General features: G+C 53.0%; 1 protein-coding gene across 2 annotated transcripts; it reads left to right on the forward strand.

Annotated features, from left to right (window-relative positions):
• The first annotated feature begins 7,226 nt into the window (after nt 1-7,226).
• Nucleotides 7,227-14,708, forward strand: LOC102479528 (CMRF35-like molecule 2). Of its 2 annotated transcripts, none has more exons than XM_027770823.1 (4): nt 7,227-7,395; nt 11,339-11,686; nt 12,740-12,845; nt 14,247-14,708. In XM_027770823.1, exons 1-4 carry the CDS (start codon nt 7,356-7,358, stop codon nt 14,386-14,388), a joined length of 636 nt encoding a protein of 211 aa, XP_027626624.1. In that variant the 5' UTR covers nt 7,227-7,355; the 3' UTR covers nt 14,389-14,708. The 2 variants fall into 2 exon arrangements, with proteins under 2 accessions (XP_027626624.1, XP_006145999.1); XM_006145937.3 differs by having other exon boundaries at nt 13,864-14,367.
• Nucleotides 14,709-15,062: the final 354 nt, after the last annotated feature.

Consider the following 15,062-nt stretch of genomic DNA (forward strand, 5'->3'; position numbering starts at 1 on the left):
CAAATTTATCAAGGTTGAAATCTCACGGAAATTTTGCGATCCACCCTGAAAATCAAGGCTGCAAAAATAACACATTTCCTGTATCCAAGTATCTTATAACTGCACCCAAAAAGGAAACAAAACAAAACTCCAAACTGCACACGGCTGGTTAAGGGCTGCTGTTCCCCAGAGCTTCTAGCCACCCTAGTGGGTGTGAAGTGCTGCCTCCTCAGGGTCTGGATTTGCATTTCCCTCATGACTAGTGATGTGGTCCGTGCTTATCTTTGGACTGCCCCAGCTTCTGCCCGCTCCTAGTGGGGTGGGACGGCCAGCACAAGGAGACAAGAGGAGCCTTCTCTTCTCGGCACTGAGCCCGCACCCCACCAGCCCCAGCAGCTTCCCCGTCATGCACCTGTGCCAGGAGGTCTGACACCTGCTGCTGGTGGGGCCGGGCAGGCAAGAGCCCTGCAGGCTTCTTGGACCTGGGCGGTGAGTACACGGGTCGGAAGCGTCCGTGTCATCCTGAGCCATGCTGTACATGGTCCAGCCTGCGATGCCCACCTGAGGGCATTGATGAGCGCCCCGGGGCCACGGATGCGGGGATGCGGCTGGTGCTTCCTTTGGGAAAGCAATCTCCCTCTTCCCTGGCTGCCGAGTGCTCAGCTTCTTTATAAATGGCTTCCTGTCTCTTCCAGTGGCTTCCCCCAGATTCCAGAAGACAGTACATAAGCTGGACTGGCGAGACTGAGTAGGGGATCTCTGGGTTCAGGACTGCTCTGACCCTCACTTCTGTGTCTGTGAAGTGGGGACAGTGTGTGAGCAGCATGTCCGAGAGCTTTGCTCTGCATGTTAGGAACAAGCTGGGCCAAGCTCTGTCTGTGTCCAGGGAGAGCAGGGATTGCTGCTGTCACCGGGAGCCCCGCCCAGCTGCTCCGGCCACGGCTGTCCTGCCGTCCAGCCACCCCATCCCATCAGCTTCAGAGCCCAGGTCCGTGGAGCCAGGCCTGCCCTGCTCTGGACTGCAGCTTCTATTTCCACTTGCAGTCGGAGTCCTGCCCAGGAAGGGATGCCACACCCTTCAGGGTTGCCCTGTACCCCTGGCCCAACCACCGTCCTGTTACTCAGAACCTCAACAGGAAGCGAGAATATCTGTGATGATCTCAGCTTTGTAATCCAGGCCCTCACTTTTGTTTTTTGGGGTTTTTTTAGAATTTTAAATTTAATTTAGTTTATTATTATTGTTCTTTTAAACTTTGCTAGAGGGCCTATGTGCTCACCACTAAGAGACAGAGAGAGACAGAGAGAGAGAGAGGAAGAGAGAGAGAGAGTGAGAAAGCAAGCTGCCAGGTCTGGGACTTGAATCGTGGCCAGCCATGTGGGAGTCCAGCTCCGTAACCACCACACCACCTGCTGGCCCCCAGGCCCTTTCTTTTATTAGTTAAGGAAAAGTGATGTGTATTTCTTTCCATGCTCTCTATCATGAATAAAACTTTTAATTTTAGCATTGTCAGTACATGGCATCATCATATTGATGTAGACACAAATTCTCAAGTGTAACTGGTTTTATTGTCCACTCCTGTTTCCTTTATATCAGTTCTGCAAACCTAATTGCTTTGTTTGGATGGGTTTCTTGGTTGGGTGGAGAACTTCGAATCTTATGTTTCTTTCTTTTAAAGAAAGAATAGACAGGCACTTGCATTCGGAGCCCTTGCACATGAGAATGTCTTCCCGGGAAGGCAGAGGGGAAACCAGGTCTCTCACGCCTCTTCTCACAAAGGCCCCGTCATGGGGGCTCCACCATTATGACCTCTCACCTTCTGAAGGCCCCCGCCTCCAATTGCCACCACGATGGGGATCAGGGTTTCAACATGCTAGTTTTGGGGATGGGCATGAACCCCCAGTTCAACCCATAGCACGGCCTCTCCTGGTCCCCTTCCCCTTCGCCGCGTGGTCTTTACCTAGCTTTGCTGCCTCCCCCCTCCTCTGTCTGTAAACATCACAGACCTGGCGTGGTGACCTCGGCATCCCCTCACCCAGCCTCTTGGCCTTAAATACCAGTAGCCACCGTGGGCGTCCACGAGCAGCTCTCACCTGGGTCCTGGGCGCCATACTCAGCTTTCTACCAGGTGTCACCACGTGGGGGTCTCAGCGGCACTGGGAGCCCAGGATGTCTGATATGAAATTCTAGATGTCATTCTCGGTCCTGAAGCCCTTTTCCCATCCTAGGATGTGACATCCGTGTTCACAGGGGTCGAGCTGTGTCCCCCGAAGTATGTATGTTGATGTCCTAGCCCCGAGTGTCTCTGTATGTGACTGGATTTAAGTAATTAAGTTCAAGCGAGGTCACTGGGGTGGGCCCTGATCCGACAAGATGGGGTCTTTCTAGGAGCAGGAGATAAGGACAGCGATGCCCAGAGGAACAATCGTGTGGGGACACAGGGAGAAGTCAGACGTCTACACACCAAGAAGACAGGCCTCTGAAAAAGCCAGCTCTGTAGACGCTTGGTCCCAGAAGCCCAGACTCAGGAGAAAATCGATGGCAGTGTTCAGGCCGCTCGTCGGCTGGACTTTGATACGGTGCCTGCAGATGGATACGAAAGGACTTCAGAAAGCTCCTGGGAGAACGGAATCGCAGTATGAGTTTATTTTGGTGCAGAAAGATATTGAGACCCGCACGTAGTTTGAACACGTGGAAGATGAAATGAATGGGCGCGCACTAGCGCTTAGAAGGGCGCTAACAGCCCACAGTAAGCCGTGCAGCTGCTGCTGAAGAGCCGTCAGGGTGCAGGGTGCCGTCTGACTCCCTCACTGAAATGTGAGCCTGGAGGGCCTGGGGACTTGTCTCCTGGCCCACCTCTAAGCCCCCTGGTTTCTGGGTGGGCTGGCACATGTAGGTGCTTAAGAGAGACTCATTGAATCTGTGAATGAATGAGCTCGTGGGAGGGTCCAGTCACACTCTCTGCCCTTAGGGCTGATGATGGACCAAGGCCAGCAGTCCCCGGCAGAGACCCCGCCTCTTCAGGCTGGCTGAGCACAGCTCTGGACCCCAGCCCTGTGTCTGCAAGTGGGCAGAGCTGGTGAATCTGAGCAGCTAGACCCTGCGTGGGGCGGAGCGTGTGGCAGCCCCTGTGGCTGGGACCTGGGGTCTCGTTCCCGCCCTGGTCTACATGGGTGGATAGCTCAGGGTCCTCAGCCCAATGTGGGCAGTGATGATGTTCCAGGTGTTGGGACCCCGGCAGACCATGTCCCCTCTGCGCTGGGAAGATGCCAGCCTCAGGCTGAGGGGGTGAGGGGGCTGGGGGCCTTTGTCCTTTCTCCTCCTCAGACGTCCAGGCTGCCCACCTGCCTGCCCACTTGCCCTCCCCGCTCTCAGCTGCAGGCCTCGGCTTTCCAGGGCGGGCTCCCTCAGACAGCGGCGGGCGCCCTCTGCAGACAGAGGTCCTGGGAAGCACCGCCCCTCCAGCTCGTGTGCTCAGGACGCAGGGCCTTTCCCCACTCCCGGCAGGAACACTGGACATTGGCTAATTTAGGGGCATCTTTTTGGAGCTATTAAATATTAAATATCACAGCGCTGCCCGCTTTCTTCGCGAATTTCTCCCCTTTTCGATTCTCTACGATTCTTCCAGTTATAGCAGAAGCAAACGTAAAGCTAGCAAGAGGTCTCTGGCCCTGCTGTTTCTGTTCTCCGTCAGGGAGGACCTTTCCTGGGCTCAGGGCAGTTTAGGGGGGTAGGAGGAACAGCAGCTCTCATGTCAGCCCTCAGAACAGGAAGCGAAAGTTCCCGGCTGGAACTCCAGGAGCAAAGGAATAGACACAGGCTGCTGCTTCGTGGGTGGTGTCAGGTGGGAGGTCGAGGGGGAGGTTAGGCTCTGGTTATACTGAGTTTGAGGGGCGGTGGAGTTGGGGGCGTTCTGAGGAGCACAGCAGGGCTCTGGGAGGGGGCCTGGGGACACCAGGCAGGGAGTCCCACCTGTGGCTGGAGGAACAGGTAAGAGGTGCTGCTTGGAGGGTCAGGGGACGTCCTCAGCTGAAAGCTACCTGCTTTCTCTGGAGTCAGGCATGGCTATGCCAAGTGGGGAAGCCAGATTGAGCCCAGAAGGGTGCTACCTCCACAGGCCACCAGATGAGGAGGACGGGTGGATGGTGGAAGCCTCCAGGCCCCTAACTGGGCCAGCTGGACGTTATCTGGACCCTCTTTTTGCCTTGAGACCAGTCTCCAGGCCGTTTGGACCTTGATAAACCAGCGTGCTAAGGTAGGAGTGCTGCATGATCAGACCCAACACCTGTCTTGGTTCTTGTCCTACACTCCTGAAGAATTAGAGAAGTGGACACAGAAAGGAGAGCAAAGCAGAGTTTATTAGGGAAGGAGAAAAAGCTTCCAATATAGTGGAAGGAGCTGGAGGTGAGGGGCTTTATTTAGTAGTTTGAACAATGGGCTGGCTTTAGAGAATGGTTATGTAGTAACTAGTGAGTGATTCATTACCCTATCCTTTGTGGGGTCAGCAGATCATCCTGTTCTCTGTGTGGTTCTTTCTTTCTTTTCTTTTTTTTTTTTTTTTTTTGAGAGGTTTTTGCTATAGGGCGCGTGCGCTCACCAGACAGACAGAGAAACAGAGAGACAGAAAACGAGAAATCACCCCCCAGGGGGGATGGCCACGCCGCAGTCCCTTCTCCTCCATTCTCCTCTTGGGATCTTGGGCACACACGCACATGCGCCTGGCGTGAGTTTTAAGCCACCCGGTCCGGGACGCGAACCGCAGTCGACTATGTGGGAGTCCAGTGACGTAGCCATTACGCTAACTGCTGGTCCCATCTCTGTGTGGTTCTTGTTAGAACACAGTTACTGAGTAGATACTGTTGCCCTCACCTACAGCTGCTGTGAGTCTCAACGCAGCCAGCTTTGGGCTGTGACAACTGAGCCACTGTGACTCCATCTTGGGTCTTTGCCCTGCCTATGTGCTCAGTGTCCTATCTCCTTTGCTCACAGAACACTGGCTCAGATAAATCACTTCTATTTCACTTTCTGCCCTTAATTAGGCTGACAAGCATAATGACCCCTGCTGGATTGCTGCTTGTGGCAGGGAGCTCTGCCCCTGCTTGGCTTCTGTCCCTGATGGTGGTTTTCATAACAACCTGTTTCCTCCTAGAGCCCAAATTCATTTCTACTTGTCCTGTTAGCCTCAGGTATCAGATCCTGTTCGGAGCCGTGGCTTTCGGTTCTGTTTACACGCCTGGTTTCGGAGATTTCCCCTTCTTGACTTTGACCAGTTACGTATTAAAACCTGTTGTTGCGTTTTATAGAGAGTTCTGTGTTTGGAGCCAGAGGGGAGTCTCAGTACCAGGTGGATCTACAGTATTGTCTGGAATTTGAGCTTTCTTTGTGAATTACAATAAAATGTGTCTGCACTCGTATTTTGCATTGTTTTCAATCATCAGCACTTATCTTTGCATACGCTGGGGCCTGGGCCTGTTCTAGTCTGATTTCCTTTACTTCATAAACGACTCACAGACTGGTGGGTCCGGGAGGAAGGAGAAGAAAATACCACACAAGCAGGGCTGAGGAGGCTAGAGATTTGCCTCTGGGAGGAGAGAACTGAAGCCCCCAGCCACTGTCTCTGTTTAAAAAATGACTCAGGGGTACGTGTGGGTTCCGTCAGCTCTCCTCATTCTGGGTCCCCAGGTGTGTGGTTAATAGTGTACATGGGACCAGGGTCTGGGTGTTTTGTTGTCCTTTTCAGGGCTAGATCCTGGATGCCATATTTCATCAGATATGCTGGAAGAGAGAAGCTATGCTCCTGCAGCAAAAGTCTGAAACAGAGTTGACTTCTTTCTTTATTTTTCTGGGGAGAGATTTGTTTTTTGCCTTAGGGTATATGCACATGTTGGAGAGACAGAGAGACACAAAGTGAGAAATCTCTTCCCAGGGGATGGCCATGCTGCAATCCTTTCTCCTCCTAGGATCTAGGGCACATAAACACATGTGTCTGGCGTGAGTTGTAAGCCACCTGGTCTGGGACTCGAACCATGGTAGGCCATGTGGGAGTCCAGCGTAACCACTACACCATCTGCTGGCTCCTGGGGCTGGCTTCTTACACGTGGTAATGTGCTGCTCAAGAGAAGCTGGGTCATGTGGTGACCGCTGTGTAAATCCCGACCCCGTCAGCCTGCGACGTGCCAGGCCATGTGTGAGTGCCTAGGGTCCGATGGGCTGAAGACCGGAGGAATGGGATTGTGGTGTGCCCAGGCTCCGTGGAGGGCACTCACCTCTCTCCCCCCTCTGATGGCCTCACGTGTGCATGCACACTTTAACATGAGTAAAGAAAATGAAGTTTGAAGTAGAGAGCTGTAGAACACAGTGAAGGTTATGGTACCGACTCCCGGGACAGAGCAGACTGGAAGTACCGAGGAGGTCACCGCTGGATGGCTGGGGCGCAGAGAACGTGCTCCTGTGTAAACGGGGGGGGGGGGGAGAGCGTGCCTAGCCGGCCGAGAGTCTGGATGGAAAGCTATTCCGACGGTCCAGGACAATTTCAAAGACGTTTACCATTTACTGCGGAGTCCCTGCGTTCCTGGCACAATAACAAGCTCTTTATTTACATGAACTCATTTCCGATGGCAACCCTAAGAGAGACTCGTCACCTTGCTCTGTTTTACAGATGACGGAGTCCTCTGCAATGAGGATGAGTATGACTCAGCCACATACTCCAGGGCGGTGGTCATTAGACCATGAAAATGGGACTGGAGTCTGTGTGATCCCAGAGTCTACACTCCAGTCATGATCCCGACAGTGAATTAGGTCAATAGTGTGCAGCCAAGTGGAGCTTCCCCCTGGGAAGTGGGGAAGTGGGGAAGTTGAGTCTGGAGCCCAGGAGGGATACCGGGTCAGAGGAGCTGCACAGCCACCAGCAGGGAGGTCATGGCCGAGAGAAGCAGGCGGAGCTCTTTATGTGGGGAGTGTTTTTATCGAACCCAAAGCAGGCAGCTACAGAGAAGGGGCAGTGCAGACTACCAAGAAAGAGCCCCAGAGGGGAGGAAGTGACGGAGGCAGGGGATGAAGGGTCCGTCTGTGAGAAGTTTCGGGTATTGGTACCGACTTGGATGAAAGCCCAGAGGGTGGCCCTAATGTAGGATTTGCATAAAATGAGGGGAAAATCAGCACGTTTCCTTTCTCGCTCTCGGCCCGTTCTCAGAAGGGTCTCTTGCCACTCCTCCCTTTTGCTAATGCTTAAAATTAGGAAGCAGCTAAATGATGAAAAAGGAAGTAGATGAGAGAGAAACACAAACAATGTGAGCAAGTGGGAGGTGGGTGCTTCTGCTCTGGGACGCATCCCTGAATTTCAGCTGGGACCTGGGACAGCAGCCAGGGAGACAGGATCATGACGCTGTCCCGTGCTCTGCTCCTTCTCTGTCTCCCAGGTAAGTGGGGCTGGGCTTTGGGAGCCTGGTATTGCAGGGGCAGGGCAGCAGGTAGAAGGGCTGTCCTGGGTTCCAGCTAGAGATGAAAGCGTCACAGAAATGGATGGACGTGTCCGCTCCTCCACCTGCATATCCTTGTACATACCTGAACACTCACCTGGGGTCTTGCCAACACTTACTAAGCATCAACTATGAGCCAGGACTGTTCTGTGTGTTGTAATTAAGACTAAATTCTGCATCCCAAGGACTCGTGGGACATGAGGGAGTCAAGTAACTACAGCACAATGTGGAACTTGCTACAGGAGAGATTTGTTCACATGGTGGTGGGAGTATACAACAAAGATCCCGGGACCAGCAGTTAACATAATGGCTATGTGTCTGGACTCGCATGTAGCCAACCATGGTTCGGGTCCCAGACTCGGAGGCTTAAACTCACACTGGGCACATGTGTGTGTGTGTGTGCCCTAGATCCCGAGAGGAGAATAGAGGAGAAAGGATTGTGGTGTGGTCATTCCCCCTCCCCCCGGGGGTGATTTCTCACTTTCTGTCTCTCTGTCTCTCTCTCTGTCTTTCTGGTGAGCGCATATGCCCTATAGCAAAAACCTCTCAAAACAAAAAAATCCCCAACTTTGCTCTTGGGGAACGGGAGACTCCACCTAGGCTTTATTGCATGTCAGCCCTGAAGGATGAATGAGTTGACCCTGTGGAAAAGGAATAGCTTATGCAAAAGCGTGGCAATGAAAAGTCCATGGGAAGTTTAGGAATTAGCGATAGTTCTGTTTTGCCAAAGCTCAGTTTAAAGGAGTTGGAAAAGTTTGTGAGAGTTAAAAGAGTCTAAAGTGCCATCCTCAAAATCTCCTCTAAATCCTTCTTGGTACAAGGTGTAGTGTAAGCAAGTAAATGAAACTGTCCCCTAAAATTTGGACTGTCAGGAAAGAAACTCTTAAAAAGACATTTGAATTGCAAAAATACAGGAAAGCACTTTTTTGTGGAAAATAAATCCAGGATAAAAATTAAAAGCCATTCTTTGTCTTTGCAGAATGAGAGTTATGGTTGGGTTCCCTCATGAAACATAGAAATGGCCCCGTGTAATGACAAGACTCTTTCCAGAGTGGCAGGTGTAATAAGACAGGGCTTTATTCATTTATTTATTTTTTTGGATAGATTTTTTGCTATAGGGCGCGTGCGCTCGCCAGACAGACAGAGAGAGAGACATAGAGACAGAAAGTGAGAAATCACCCCCCAGGGGGGATGGTCACGCCGCAATCCCTTCTCCTCCATTCTCCTCTCGGGATCTTGGGCACACACGCACACGTGCCCGGCGTGAGTTTAAGCCACCGGGTCCAGGACGTGAACTGTGGTCGACTACATGGGAGTCCAGCGACGTAGCCATTACGCTAACTGCTGGTTCCCAAGACAGGGCTTTAAAGGAGGAAGGCTGGTAACATGAACCAAAATGCAGCTCTCTCATCAGTAATGATAGTGACCTTTGTGATCTCTGAGGTGTCTTAAGACCCTCATAATCTAAACCTTAGATTCAGAAAGACATTTACAAGAGCTGCATCTCATTCTATGCGGAAGGTATTCAGAACGACTTAAATGATGATGCCGAAGATGGTGGTGGACAGACTAGAGAGTGCAGTGGGTGTTCGTGAATCCCCGTAATTGGTGCGTGGGCCCCCAGAAAGCCCATAGCAATGCAGTGAAGTAGAAGGACTAAAAATGAAGTCCGGATCTGTCTCCTCCACTCTGTCAAGAGTGAGTGGCCCTGGGAACCAGCAGTTAGCGTAACGGCTACGTCACTGGACTCCCACGTAGTCGACCGTGGTTCACGTCCTGGACCCGGTGGCTTCAAACTCACGCTGGGCATGTGTGCGTGCATGCCCAAGATCCCGAGAGGAGAATGGAGGAGAAGGGATTGCGGCATGACATCCCCCCTGGGGGGTGATTTCTCGCTTTCTGTCTCTATGTCTCTCTCTGTCTGTCTGGCGAGCGCACGTGCCCTATAGCGAAAACCTCTCAAAAAAATAAAAAATAAAAAAGAGTGAGTGGCCCTGGTTCCTGGAAGCGGCAATCAAGTCCCTATAGTTTTTCTTCCATGAACGTGTTCTTCTCTAGGGAGTATGAGAAAGTGGTGGCTGGAGCCAGTGTCTTCCAGCTCACAAGAGCTGGTTATGAGACTGTCTCTCCTATTCCGCAGTCAGTGACGGTGTGGAATCAGTCACAGTGAGAGTATTTACACCACAGGAATCAGCAAGCAATACAGAGCAGGGCTTTTTCCTGACAACTGGTATACCAGCATGTTGCTGCTTGTTTAAGTTGGCTTTCTTAAGTCTGATAAAATTACCTAAATACTCTAACCTGGGTGAATTAACTTGAAGATGGAAACTTCTTCCCATCACTTTGTGTAAAACTGGTTGGTCTCCACTCACGGGGTCACCTTTTTATCTAAGGTACATTTACAGCTGAGAGTTCTCATGAGTCCAGATAAAATCTTCTAATTACTGGGAACCAGCAGTTAGCATAATGGCTATGTCGCTGGACTCCCACGTAATCGACTGCGGTTTGCGTCCCGGACCTGGTGGCTTAAAACTCACACCAGGCGCGTGTGCGTGCGTGCCCAAGATTCCGAGAGGAGAATGGAGGAGAAGGGATTGCAGCGTGGCCATCCCCCCTGGGGGGTGATTTCTTGCTTTCTGTCTCTATGTCTCTCTCTGTCTAGTGAGTGCACGCATCCTATAGTGAAACTCTCTCTCAAAAAAAAAAGTCTTCTAATTACTTATAAAGACAGAAGTTTCAGTTCTCCTTTATCCCAGCTTCTGGCTTAGCTATCCTTTTTTAAAAAATTAATTTAATGTAATCTAATTTAATTTCTTTTTACTAGCATCCCCCTCCACCCATCATACCCATCTAGAGTTACAAACTCTGATTGGAAAAATTAGATCATTTGAATTTATGGCGGAATTTTCAAGAGAGAGAGAGAGAGAGATAGTGAGAAGGAAAGTGAGAAATCACCCCTCAGGGGGTGGCCACGCCGAAATCCCTTCTTCTCCATTCTTTTCCGGGGATCTTGGGCACGCACGCACACTTACCTGACATGATTTCCTTTCCTTTTCTTTTCTCTTCCTCTCTTCCTCTTTTTCTCTCTTTCTTTTTCTTTCTTTCTTTCTTTCTTCCTTCCTTCCTTCCTTCCTTCCTTCCTTCCTTCTTTCTTTCTCTTTCTTTCTTTCTCTTTCTTTTTTTCTTTCTTTTAAAAGAATTATTGAATTTTATTTATTCATTCATTTATTTTAATTTGACCAGAGAGAGACAGAGAGGGAAAGCAAGAAAGCAAGCTGCCAGGTCTGGGACTTGAACCATGGTCGACCATGTGGGAGTCCAGCGCCCTTAACCACCACGTCACCTGCTGGCCCCCCTGACATGATTTTCAAGCCACCTGGTCCAAGACTCCAACTGTGGTCGGCCGTGAAGGAGTCCAGCGACGTAACCACTGTGCCATCTGCTGGTCCCTGGAAGCCGAGAACAAATCTGGGTTGCAGAAGGCCCAGAATGCAGAGCGCTCACCCAAAGGAGAGTGTTTTTGTATTAATCGATGATCAAACCTCACTCCTGCCAGAGGCCCAGGGCTGGGGCAGGGGGCAGGGGGCAGGATGGCCAGCTGCTCTCTGCTCCCACCTCCAGCTTCCGTCTGACTGCTTGTCTCCGAGGGGTGGGGCCCTGAGCAGGTACTCTGGGTTTCTGCTCCCACGAGGGGCACGAGGCTACTCGTCTTTCTAGTTGCAGTGTCCGACTCGGGCACAGGTTGTGGGCCCAGGAATCCCTCCAGGCTCCCCATGTCAGGAACTGACCCATCGCCCTGGCCACGCCTCCCCAGTGTCAGGCAGAAGCACTGCCCGGGCCCTCTGCGTGGAGGCCGAGACTCATGCGGGCTTGTGTTTTCCAGGCTGCCTGTCCCTGACGGGCCCCGGCTCTGTGAGCGGCACCGTGGGGGGCTCCCTGAGTGTGCAGTGTCGGTATGACGCGAAGTACAAGGGGTACAACAAATACTGGTGCCGAGGACAGCACGACACCTCCTGCACGCACATCGTGGAGACCGGGGGAGAGGAGCGAGAGAGGAGGAACGGCCCTGTGTCCATCAGAGACCAGGCCAGCAGCCTCACCTTCACCGTGACCATGGAGGACCTGCGAGCCGATGACGCGGGGCACTACTGGTGCCGAATTCAGACGATATGGATCTTCGACGAGTGGTCACGTGACCCTTCGGTGGCGGTCATGGTGTTAGTTTCCCCAGGTGAGCGCTCGTCTTGCCCGGGCTGCAGAGGTTAAGACAGACTGGCCACGGGGACAAAGGCAGGGTCTGAACACTGGAGACCGAGTCTTGTCCTCAGTGTCGGTGGCGTGGGGAGGAGCCTGTGGTGTCCTTTTCCTGTTCCAGAACAATCATCCCAGGCTGGTTTCTCACCCCATGGCCCCAGGCCTCTCCAGCCCCTGAGCCAAACTCTCTGTGTGTTCAACCATTTCTCCTGCCCTCGACCACCCTCCTCGTCCCCTCTCCTCTGGCCTCTCCTACTGCCTTCTCCGCTCGCGTCCCACGCCCTGCGGTTCCCCAGGACCTCCATGTGCCACCCACTCTTCGTCTCTCTCCGGCTGGAAGGCGGGCCAGGTGGGCTTCCTCCTTGGTGCCGCTCTTGCACCTGGTAGGGTCCCACCCCGTGCCACCACCTGCCACTGGAGTTAGCCCCTCTGTGTGTCAGGGCAGGGACGGTCACATCTGCAGAGGGGTCGCAGGTGGTCTCTGGATGAAGCTGAGTGTCCAGTGTGGGTGCTCTGGGAGAGCGGAGGCCAACTGCTTTGGGGATCACACGCTGGGGGAGAGTGGGGTAGGAGTAGAGGTGATGCCAGTCGTCGGGGCTCCGAGGTCTTGAGAAAAGTCAAGTGACGACACATCCCCTTCCTCGCGGTGAGTTAAATGGCCTCAGAGATTTCCACGTGCAGAGAGCTCAGAGCCCCTCTGATGGTCTCCAGGAGGCTCTCTGGGCCACAGGCTGAGCAGCCTTCCTCCAGGGTCCTCTCTTGGGGGCTCTGCACCAGGCTGGGGAAGCCCCTGCGAGACCCCCGCCTTCACCCCAGGCACGGTCAGACTTGGGCTAGAGAGAAAGACCTGGACTTATTAGTGGCAATGCTGGTGCCACTTCTGGCAGAGGCTCCTCTGGTGCCTGAGGGGCTCCCTCTGGGGGCGGCCTGGGTCTGGCCAGGGTGTGCTCAAGCCTCCTCTGTGCAGGGGTCTTGCGCTTAGCGCAGGGCTGGGCCCAGGGCCCGAATGACGTGCTTTTGTCTCCAACAGCAACCACAACCGTAGCTACTACAACCACGACAACCACCACGCTACCGCCCGTGCCTCCCACCTCGCAGAGCCTTGGTAGCGAGGGGCTGCCGATCCTCTTCCTGGGGTAAGGGCACGAGGCCTGAAGACCATGGGGTCGGGGGCTGGGAGGCCAGTGGTGTTTTGGGACCTCTGGGCGGGAGCTGGGGGAGCACAGGTGTCCTGAGCGCTGCCTGTCACTGGGCTTCTCCAGCTGTGGTCCCGAGTCTCGCTCTCGCTCCAGGGGCTGCCGAGTGGGACACCTGCAGGGACCCGGCTGAGGCCGAGGCTGCGGGCTGTCAGCCCCTCCCACTCTGCTTCCCCACCTGGTTCTGGACTTGGGTCTGGTCTGAGACGCCTTCAAAGGTCTTTGCTGGCTGGGGTCTCGCTGTCGGGGATGGGAGCGTGACTGTCTGTGGGGAGACAGACAGACCCAGGCCGGAGTTTGCCTCTGTGCTTCTCCGTCTCCTGCAGAGCCCCAGACAGGGCTGTGCTGCTGCAGACCTCCGGGGAGGGACGAGGGACGAGGGGTCAAAGTGAGGGCGAAGGGTGGCTTCCAGGGGTCAGTCGAGGCTCCGCCTTGGTGGTGCCCATGGTAGGGTGTTGTGGTGTGAGGCTGGGCCCACGAGGGAGGCTGGGCGTGGAACCCAGGGCGGCCTGAGCACCCCATTCATGGTGGGCTCACCAAGGGCCCGCCTGGCTGGAAGGCTGGGATGGGACTGAGGCACGGGAAGACCTGTGGACTGGCCGCTCTCTCTCTGCCTGTCTCTCAAAGGGAATAAATAAAAAATAACAATGAATGGTCCGTGGAGAAGACCGAGGGGGGCTCCAGAGCATGCATCTAGAAAGCTGGGACTGCCTGGATCCCTCCCTCTCCTCCCCCTGCACGTCTCCTTAATGAGACCCCCATGGCTCGTCCACACTGAGGGAGGAGGTTACAGTGGAGGGGCTATCTCAGGGAGGGGCTGCCCTGGCGTGGGTCTGTTCCAGTTTGATCCTGAATGATTTGGGCTCTAGAGTCAGGGCACAGGGAGAGGTGGGGGGGAGGCAGGTCCTGGGGCGTCTCCCTGAAGAGAGGCCTAATTTCCTGTCGCTGTGTCCTGTAGGTTCGGCAGCCACTTCGTGCTCCTGGTCTGCCTGAAGCTGCCCTTGCTCCTCATCATGCTCAGTGCTGTCCTCTGGGTGAACAGGCCTCAGAGGGCTCCTGGGGGCAGGTAGAGGCAGTCGCACAGGGAGGCCCTGCAGTGCCCGTCCCCAGAATGCCCCGTGCAGGGACACAGCCCTTCAGACTGGACCAGGGAGAGCTTTGGACTCTGGAGCCCAGGGCAAGGAGGCAGCTGTGAATGGGTGTGAAAGGAATTTATCCAGATCCTCCTCCTGGGCCCCAGAGGAGGATCTGGACCTCAGAGGACCCTGATTTGGAGTCCTCAGCTTGGAGAGGGAGTAAAATTCCTGAGCCTTGTTTCAGGTCTTCCTTTCTCCCACCTAGGTCCCCTGGCTCTCTGCCCTCATGGCCATCATCTGAGGGCAATAAGTCTCTGGAATTCTCTGGAAGTTGCATGCTCACAATGCCCTGGAGATCCATACACATTGTCACACTTATCAATAGTTTGTTCCTTTTTCATTGCTGAGTAGTATTCCATCGTATGCTATATTACTGTTTATTTTGCCATTTAGTTGCTGAAAAGAATATCTGCTTTTCCCCATGTATTTTGCCATTATGAATAAAGCTTCTATGAACATTTGTGCATAGGGTTTTTTAGCGTGAATATGCATTTTTATTTCTCTGGGACATATGCCAGTCATGGACGCGTCATGTGATGAGTGTACGCTGAGCTTCGTAAGGAACTGCCATGCTCTTTCCAGAGTGGCTACAGTGTCTTACGTCTTCCTCAGCAATGTATGAGAAATCCGGTTTCTTTGTATCTTTGTCAGCACTTGCTATTGTCAGTGTTTTAAAATTTCAGATGCTCTGATAGGTGTGCGGCAATAAATCTGTGTGGTTTTAACTTGCATTTCTCTAACGATTTGTTGAGCATATTTTAGTGTGCTTATTTTCCACCTTATTTTCATATATATATATATACAATTTATATATGAAGAACTCTCAAAAGTGTATATATAATGTATACTTTTAAATATAGTCTCAAAAGCATATATAGATATGTACCCTCAAAAGCATGAGAGCTCCTCACGTATGCTAGATACAAGTTCTTTGTCAATACTTTGTAAACAACTTTTTAAGGGGCCGGCAACTGGGGTGGCAGTTAAGGTGGCTGGACTCCCACATGGCTGACTGCTGTTT

Source organism: Tupaia chinensis, unplaced genomic scaffold (genome assembly GCF_000334495.1).
Source record: "Tupaia chinensis unplaced genomic scaffold, TupChi_1.0 Scaffold000159_1, whole genome shotgun sequence".
NCBI lineage: Eukaryota > Metazoa > Chordata > Mammalia > Scandentia > Tupaiidae > Tupaia > Tupaia belangeri.